The sequence below is a fragment of the Plectropomus leopardus genome, chromosome 2 (assembly GCF_008729295.1).
Source record: "Plectropomus leopardus isolate mb chromosome 2, YSFRI_Pleo_2.0, whole genome shotgun sequence".
NCBI classification, from domain to species: Eukaryota; Metazoa; Chordata; class Actinopteri; order Perciformes; family Serranidae; genus Plectropomus; species Plectropomus leopardus.
The window spans coordinates 40182616-40192615 of NC_056464.1; the positions used below are offsets into that span (position 1 = coordinate 40182616).

The following is a 10000-nucleotide window of genomic DNA, read 5'->3' on the forward strand; positions in this document are numbered from 1 at the left end:
AAACTATTTCTCTGAGGACACGCATTTCTAAAATCATTTCTCCCTGCAGAACGTGTTTGCGGGTCATTATTTAACATTTTTCCAGACAAGCGAGGAGGATAAATTGAGTAAATTTAGGCTCATTAAGACACAGTGGAGCATTGTTTTCTCGCTAAAGACACACCGGAAGGAGTTCTGTGACCTATTTTGAGCCCCGCACTGTAGTTAAAGTAAACCTGAATTTAATCTTTTCTCACGTTTTTCTCAGCTTTGTGCAGCTGCTGCACCGACACAGAGGCTTTTATTCTGCCTGGCCGCTGCTGCAGGAGCTCAGGAGCGCTTCTGCAACACGACAATAAGGATTTGGTGACATAACACCTCATCCCTGCTCCTCTAGTGCAATATAAAGTGGCCTTTTTTACAATAAATGCACACACATTCAGATGATACATTTCTCATTTACTCTCTGACTCCGTTTTTTTTTTAAATGTGCATGTTTGGACGAGGATAATGTCGGCTTTACAGTAACGCCTCATCTCTGCTCTCTTTAAACGTATGGAGAACGCTCTCTGGTATTCACGTCAGGAGTCGCATACATTAACGAGCCCCTGATGTTCCCGCGCTCTGTATTCAGAGAGACCGACGCAGAACATTTGAAGTTATAGATCCACGTTTAAGTATTCACACAGCTGCGGCAGGCGACCTGAATGTAACGTTTTGCCGCCAGTAAAAGAGGAATTACTCTCGCAAATAACACGAGAAGGTAGTAAAGATGAAACCAGTGCTCATTTTATCATCTCTATCAAAATGTACAGGTGCATCTAAAAAAATTAGAACATCAGAAAAAAAAGTCCATCTTTCTTCGTCATTATATTAAAAAAGATAAACTTTCATATATTGTATGTTCATTACTTGTAAATCAAATTAATGAAATATCAAAATATAAGCCTTTTTTTATTTTAATTTTGTTGATTATGTCTTGTACCTCATGAAAATCAGAAATCCAATATCTCAAATGGTTGGAATATTTTCTAAGCTCAGTCAAAAAGTTATTTATATTTGTTTATATACTCAATACTTGGTTTCGGGCTCCTTTCAGTGAATTACTGCATCAATGCAGCGTGGACGCGTTCGACCTGCAGCACCGCTGAGGTGTTACTGAAGCTGGTGGCTTTGATAGCGTCCTTCAGCTCGGCTGTATTTTTGGGTTAGGTGTTTCTATTTTCTTTTTTTTTTTTTTTTTACTATTTATTTTAAAAACCTTTTTTCTAGCTGTAGTTCATAATTATCAAAATAAAAACAGAAAAATGCTTGTAACATTTTAACTTAATCAATAATATATTAAATTTTCACTTTCTTAAATAACTGATGGAAAATATTGAACTTTTATATTCTAAGTTTTTTGTGATGTATCGATATGAGTTTTGACCTATATTTGATCCACTGATCACAGGGTTTGATCACCAGCTCCTCCCGTCCACAAAAAAATTTATTTTTTGGATTACCAGCAAAAGTGGATGAAAAAGCTGCTTTAGCAGGCAAAAATAAGAAACTGCTTTTTCTTATTGTAATTTTTTATTTTTTGGTATTTAGCTGCTGACAGAGAGGAGAGTGCAATTTTCAGATTTTTAGATTAAAGTGCAGCATTGACACAGGAAATCATGCCATTTTAATAAAACATCTCGAGACCTGGGTCGATGTCAAGGACACCATAGGTAACCACCCATCCCCCACCTCTCCTATTACCAGTGGTGTACCGCAAGGTTTGATTTTAGGCCCACTTTTATTTTCTGTCTAAATGCTCCCACTTGGTCCCACTTTGTAAATAATTTTAATTTAATTTTAAATTTCCTCGATTCATTTTACTTCTCTTACTCTATTTATCCGTACCTTTTCCCTCTCATGTTCTGTTCTTACAATCTTTTCATGTTTTAATTTATTCGCTTGTTCATCTATCTCGTATTCATCTTTGTTTAATCCCCACTGCTGTGACACTGTCTTCTTATATTATTTTCTTTATATTATTTTTATCATCGATAGTTGCGTTTATTCTTAGATTTTCCAAAAATAAAGTTTATTCATTTACTGCTTACACTGCGTTTTGAGATCTGCCTGTTTTATAACTTTTATTCCTTTTATTTACCTTATTTTTGTCGACCTTTTGTGTTTACATTTTGTCTGACTTTTGTTTAGCTTTTTGAGACCTTTCTCTCTTTGTCTGTTAAAGCACCTTGAAAACATCTGTTGTTAAAGGTGTTATATAAATAAGCTATTATTATTATTATTATTATTAGTAGTAGTAGTAGTAGTAGTAGTAGTAGTAGTAGTAGTAGTAGTAGTAGTATTACCTGATAAAATAAAGGTTTCAGATTTAAAGGTTTGAGGAAAATGTCTGTCCAGTCGTTTTTGTTTTCTTAGATGAAATGAAGCAAACTGACACAGAAAAAAAGGAAACTGACGTTTCTTCCTCTCTGCATTGTGAGTAATTGTCATTTAAAGCTGTTTGTGTTTCTGCTCTCTCTCCGTCTGCTTCTCACATTGTTTTGTCTCCCTCAGCGTCCTTCTGGCTCTCTGCCTCAGCCTCACTCTTTCACTCTCTCTTTTTGCATCTCTGTTTCCTTGAAAAGAGGAAACGCAGAAAGGACAGATGCTCCGTGGGGAAGCTCCGCGCTCACAGCTCCGAGTCGTGCTACCATTTTGCCGTCTGCTGACAGCACAGACGTAAACGTCAACGTGGCTAACATCGCAGCGGGCAGCCAAAAATACAAAACACACCCTCAGATATTTACTTGCATTCTAAAAATAGGCCCAATGTGACAGGGACGTACACGCAGAGGGACACGTTTCGACTCCTCTGACATGTTTCTGTGTGGGTAAATCTGATAAAAGCAGCCTTTCATGTGCAGCATAATTACAGCCAAAGATCTATAATCATTTTGAATACAGCTGACTTTACTGATAGTGGTGTGAATGAGGATTAAATGGCTCCAGAGCTGCCTGTTTTATTAGCTTCAGCATGGACAGCAGAGCGTTGCTTTGTGATGACGCTGTAATCATCAGGATGCATGTGAGCTGCATTTGAAGGGTCGTCATGGATTAATGGGAGAAGAAGACAGAGACGAGAGAGTGCGCAGGATGGCGCCTGGTGACGGGGTCTTACCTCTTCTCGTATTCTCTTCACCGTTTCTCCTTTCTGTGGGAAGACGAGAAACAAGAAGCTCAATCTCTTTTTCCTGCACACTCATCTGAGAGTTTACAAAGTCTTTTATTAACCTTTCGGGACTGTTCGGAGCATTTTACACACTTTTCATTCTTCTTTCTTTTTTATTTATAACTGTGTGTGTGTTGATGCATGTGTCCTAAATGTAGTCCAGATTGTGTATCTGAGTGTAATCAGTGAATTTGCAGCTCAGCTCCTACAATAAGTCTAAAATACACTGTGGAAACTAAATAGTTACATTCAGACTGTTCAGGTCCAAAAATGCTCCATTGAAACCCATTCAAACTGACATTTTTGATCCCACAGCCATCAGAGCAGAAAAACAGGACTTGTATTATTTCTGGGTGTCATTCTGGGCTTTTGACTCTGCATTTGTCATTTTGACTATTTTCCACCTGATGAGGTCATTTTGACCATATTTGGCATATGGAGGAAATACATGCTATTTCCACTAGGTGACCTGTCACAGTCAATGTAGCTGCTGATCACTGACATATCCCAGACTGTCAGCAGCTACACTCACACACTGACATATCCCAGACTGTCAGCAGCTACACTCACACACTGACATATCCCAGACTGTCAGCAGGAAAAAAAAATCTACTTAGCATGGAGTATATTGAAAATCATTTATTTAGTTTATTTTTAGAGTGGATTTTTTTCCATCACCAAAACAGTGAAATCATGACACAAATCTGGCATTTAAAGGGCTGAAATTCTGAAAATGAATGAATATTTGATATTAATGTTCAGGACTGATGTTGATTGAAAAAATAACAATATGAAAGTACAAAATCATGTTAACATATAATGTTTTTTACAGCCTAATATCGAAAAGTGCATTTTGCGCACAGCGCGATACGAGTGTGTGGAATATTGAAGCGAGCCCTAAAGGGTTAAAGACACAGCGACATCATGAGATTTTTTTTAGCATAACAAACCTAAACCAAACAGTAGAGATGGCTCAGTCAGGTGAGGTTCAGTTCAGCACTTTTTTTATTGTATATATTGACTCAAAATGTGCTCTACCACACCGCTGAGCAGGACGTTATCGGAAAGCGCTCCGCTGCATTTATGACTAACGTATTTTCACCGTCAGAGACTCCAGCGCAGCAATTAATGAATGGGAAGCGTACAAACTGAACAGTGTTTCCGTTTTACTCAGAATTAGTACCAAATTACATAGTTCTTTCCAGAAAACGTCCTACCAAATGATTTGAAAATGTTTGAATTTAAACACCCCCAAACTGAACAATTACCCAACTTAGTAAAACTTCAAATCCCAAGCAAATTAATGCAATTTCTTTCTTTCAATAACATGGGGAAAAAGGCAACGAGCAACGTGGTAAGATATGCTCCACAAATTAAAGAAGGTATTAATTAAAGAAATTTCATTTAAAACTGTAGGAGATTAAATTAAATTAAATTAGTGTATTTAGATTTTTTTTTCTTTTTAAAGCAAGGGAAAAAAAGAAAAAAGCTAGCAAAAAACTAAATTTAAAATTATCATCATTACAAATTTACAATTAGGTCACCAAATTTTCATCATTTTAAAGCACTTTTTTCCACGTATTTCTTTGTGCATTTGTTGTTTTCTTTTCTTAAACTAGTTTTTAATTATTTTGTATTTTTTACAAATTTATTGATAATTTTTGGGTCATTTCTTCTTTTGTTTTCATTGTCTCTTCTCATATTTTTGAAAGTTTTTTGAAAATAATTTTAAAAAAATAGATTTTTCATTTTTTTGTTTTTCAATTGTACAGCACTTTTTAATTGTGCAGTACTTTGGTCAACTGAAATTCTTTTAAAAGTGCTCCATGAATAAATCTGGACTGGAATTTGCTCAGTTTCAAAGTGTTTTACGTGGAGACAAAGTTTCTGCTGTTGTGAGACGATGAAGGCAGACTGTGGGAGCACCTGGAGAAATCCAGGTGAGGGAAATGAATTTTTTCTGGCTGCTCCTCAACAGCCGCCGGGTTGCCCCCGGGCCGCCGCAGCGCCGGAGGTTTTTGAGTCCAATGACTGACTGTGACACACGAGTTCACTAAACAAGAAGGTTTTTTAGTGATGGACTATTCATTGTAGATTAATGATGTCTGTTTGTCGTATCTCACATTATCTCAGTTTGTCTCCATCACTGCAGCCTGTGTACCTCAGACAGGACGTCTTCTCTGAGCCTCCGTTCTGCTCCGCCGCCTGGCAGAAACCCCGGCGACTACAGACTGAGGCGACCTGACGGGAACTGTAACGCAGTGATGTAATTTTCACGCCGTCTTAACGTCAGAGAGTGCGAGCTGATGGACCGCACGCTGTCGGGGATGAGGAGGGGGAAATCTAAATGTAAGCTGCAGAAAATCAGCCTCGATCACGGGTTAGTGAATGAGCCGCAGCGGTCATTATCACACTTCACTCGGCTGTGATATATTTGGAAAAATAAAATAAAAAACCCTACAGGGTTTTATTTAACACGTCCGCAGTGAAATTGACTGGCGTCCCCGGAGAGCAGCTCCTTTTCACCAGGCAGAGATTGGAGCGACATGGCCTGACGGGAAATTTTACACACTATTAATATACATTTCATGGAAACTTTATTTCGTTGTAGCAGGATTACACTGAACGTTATCTTGAGCGGCATGCCAATTTTAGAAAACCATAGGCCGGAGATCGGGGGGGTTAAATAGACGGGGAGGATTTTCTTGTGTCAGTGATAATGTGAAGTTACTGCAGTAGGTTTTCTAATTTGTTCCAATGTAAAAGACGGGATGTTCTGCAGAGAACTCCCCTCTGGTCATTTTAATCGGCTGAGATTCGGAGTGTTTGGTTCTGTCTGTGCAGGACAAATAAATAATAAAAACAAAAACTCACCTTGCCGATAATGCTTCCGACTTCCTACGGAGAAGAAACAAACAGAAAAAAAAGGTCGTCATCCTCAGAGGACACACACAATGAGACAAACACTTTTTCACGGCCTGTTTATGGCGAGAATACTGAGCCGTGACGCCTAAATGATTGTTTTTGACGATGGGAAAAAATATCCAGACACAATTTATGATTATTAGAATTATATACTCAAAATCTGTCAAAGAATATATAATATTTTTTTAAAAATCATTTTTTAGGTCTTTACCTCGTTGTTTCTGTTTTGACTGTATTTGCATATTTTCAGATAATTTGGATTAAAAAAAACATGGCAAAAGGTAATGAGCAAATTGCAAAATTGGTTAAAGGTGAAAATAAAATAAAATGAAAATAAATATAAAAAAGGAAAGGGAGAGATTTTTTTTAGAAAATTATGCCCCCACAAACAAAAAACAAGAAATGGGAAAAAAAATCCAGAAACTATTTACAATAATTACAATTACATATTATTATATATATATTAAAAATCTGTCACACAATATATATATATATACACATATACATATACATACACACATACATACAGACACATGCATACACACATACATACATACACACATGCATATAAACGTACATACCACAGTGTTTCCTTGTTTTTTTTTTTCTTTTGACTTCATTTTTTAGCTTATCAGGTACATGTGCTTGAAAATTTGTAAGAAGATAATGAGCAAATTGAAAGTGACTAGAAAATAAACTTAAAATACAAAAAAAATATCCAGACATAGTTTATGATAATCAGCATTATATAATCAAAATCTAGCACAGAATGTTTCTTTCAGGTCATTTCCTTGTTTTTTCGTGATTTGACTTTTTTTTCAGGTAATTTTTTTTGCAAATTTACAGATTTTTTGCAAATTTTTGGGCTTTTTTTGTGAAGTTGCTAATTGCCGTCTTGCCATGTTTTTGAAAGAAAGCAAGGCGATTTTTTCGGCCTGATAATGACTTCCTGCGTCTCCCCTCACCTTGCCGTGCATGAGGAGGGCGCAGCGTGAGCGTGACTGCCATGGCCCCGTCTCCAAACTCCTGCTCACAGCTCATGGTGGTGGTGGTGGTGGTGTGGTGGGTGGAGGTGTGGGTGGACTCTGCCGCTGGGAGACGCATGAAGGTCCGAGGCCCCGAGGCGTATGGAGCTTTCCAGAACACCACAGAGAACCCTGGAGAACCCGGCGAGGAACCCTTGGAGAGCCCTGGAGCTGTGAGAGGGGCGAGGGGAGGTCGGGTTCGGGGACGGACGGCGGGACGGTCCTGGGAGCCGCAGTCGGGGGCGGATTTTATCTCAGCTCCTGCTTCTGTTGGGTCTGTGGAGAGAAGGAGGAGACGAGAGGTGAGGAGGAGAAAACTGATGATTCAGCACTTTTTACTTCAGTGTTTACGATGAATCTGCTTCTGCAGCTTCGCTGGACGTTTCAGCAGCCACAAACATGACACAGCACTTTTAGACTTTTTGTCTAATAATATCGTATTTACAGTAATTACAAGCTACAAGCACATGAACGGCCCTCCAAAGTCATAATCATGAGTGAAAAATTGGGAAATTTTGAGTTGTGACGTTTGCGTGACATTTCAGGGCAGCAGAAAGGAAAGAAAGGACGTCAACAGTTGATGGTAAAAAATTATATATCTGGTTATTTGGTTCCCAGTAACTATTATTTACTTTTAGTAGTGTGACATTTTAGTATCTGCATCTATTCGCTGCAGGAAGCAAACTTTGAACTCTAAAGCAGGTAATCGAAAACTAACACTGATAACGTTATTTTCAAACACCAGTCAGCGACTTTACATCATTAATGCATAAACATGGCATTTTAAGTGTAATTTGGTATTACTGTTTACTGCTGTCCATATAGAGTGACCTGGATTGAAAATAAAATATATGAAAAGACAATTTATAAAATACTTTCTAAAAATAAAGCTAATCTCTTTCATTGATTGTGTTTTTAATGTGTTTTCACAGCGTTTTGTAGTAGTTGTGACGTTTAAACTATGCGACCAGGATGTATTTGGTTTTATAGCCTAATGATAGCTTTTTGCTTCTGGTACGATACAATTTCATTTAGCACGATACAAAATGACACGATACGATACGATACGATACGATACGATACGATACACTGGATACATTTTTATTACGCTTCAAAACACACAAACATGGTGTTCATCTGTGGAGATTATCACGCTGAACAAATGTGTAAGTATCATAAACTTGTGATCTACACAGAGCTTATTTATGGCGATATATCGAAAATCCCATTCAAAAAGTCCATAAGGTTTTTGACAAGGGAACCCAGTGCGATGCTAACTTCCTGGTTGGCATACAAAAATACATCCCTTCACGACTCGATTTATTCAGTCTTTAGGTGCGTAGGAATCACACGCTGTGGAAAAACGTCAGTATTTGACGCCCTGGGAAGGAAGCAGGCTGATTATACTGTAAGTTCAGGTTTGTTTTAGGCTGCTAGAGTAAAAGTCCCCATAAGTACAGTAACAAATATCAGAGTGTGTATGCCCATTTGCATTAGTGGGTGCGTGTAGACGAGTGTTGCCAAGGCACAGAGCTGGCAAACGCATGTGTTTGTGTGTGTGTGTGTGTGTGTGTGTGTGTGTGTGTGTGTGTGTGTGTGTGTGTGTGTGTGTGTGTGTTTGGCTCCGTAGCCACGAGGCCTACAAGGCATTTCATTGATTCAACATCCTGAGCAGCGGGAGCGAGCCGACCGCGGCGCAGTGAGAGGTGTGGAAATTAACATAATTTCTCAAGTGTCAGGAGCTAGTCAACAAGCCAGCGCGGTAATTTAAAAATTAATTGGGAACTCTGTTTAAAAAGCTTTGGGGGGCTGAATTAAATAAGCTTTTGGCCGTGGAAATGTCACTCAAGCGTGATGATACTTAAGCATTTCCCTTTTTACCCCAAACCCTCCAAAACACAAGGAGAAACAGGGAACTTCAGCCGTCCCCGCATACTAAACAGCTGCTCTCACTCCCAATACACACACACTCAAACACATTTCTGAGTGTGTGTGTGTGTGTGTGTGTGTGTGTGTGTGTGTGTGTGTGTGTGTGTGTTGTGTTCTGCACATCATTACATGTACGTCTCGTTCTGCTGTGTGTTTTTTATGTTTCTGTCTTTCAGGCTTGTGTCTCTATGCCAACAGAGATCCTCAGACGAATGTGCGAATGATATGAAAAGGTGTCGCTTCCTATATACAAACATCTGTGCATACGTGTGAGCGTGTGTGTCGCTGTGTATGTATGGACCCCATGTGTGCATCCCCATTTGCACCGTGAGCGTCTGCGTCCCTCCGTCTCATAAAAAATACACTCAGAGCTAAAGTAGGTCACAAATGTGATGCAGGCTGTCTGGCACGCTGCACTCTCAGAAACAACGGTGCTAACTGGAACCACGTGAAACACGTAACGCGAGAAATAATGTAAAATAATTGTTAACTGAAGGCTGTTCCTAACAGCTGATGGACTTAAATTACATCACTGTTAAATTTATCACTTATTTATTATTAATATTTCTTCTAAAGTGAGTAATTTTGTGCAGGTGTATGCACTGGCAGGTGCTGGTATTCATACATATGTGTATGTCTTTGTGTGTACTTGTATGTGTATGTTTGTGCATTTGTTTCATAATTTCTGCTTTTTTTTGGACAGCACTTTGTGCTTTTGCTTAAAAGTACTCTACAATTAAAGCTGTTTATAATAATAATAATAACAATAAATAATAATTATTATTATTATTATTCCATAAACTAAAATATTCTTGTTTCCTTTTCATTATTTTGTTGTGACTTCAAATGCAATTAATTCGTTAATTCATACATTTATACATTCATATTAATACTGTATTCTGCACATGATCTGAGTTATTCATTCATAAGA

At 38.2% G+C, this 10000-nt stretch overlaps 1 protein-coding gene across 1 annotated transcript in view; it reads right to left on the reverse strand.

The window, feature by feature from the left end:
* Nucleotides 1-10000, reverse strand: part of LOC121961038 (poly(rC)-binding protein 4-like) — a 147394-nt gene that overhangs the window by 58363 nt on the left and 79031 nt on the right. Inside the window, 4 exon segments of the mRNA XM_042510923.1 lie at nt 3140-3172; nt 6065-6088; nt 7081-7098; nt 7100-7416. Coding sequence (XP_042366857.1) covers nt 3140-3172; nt 6065-6088; nt 7081-7098; nt 7100-7219 — 195 coding nt within the window. The 5' untranslated portion in view covers nt 7220-7416.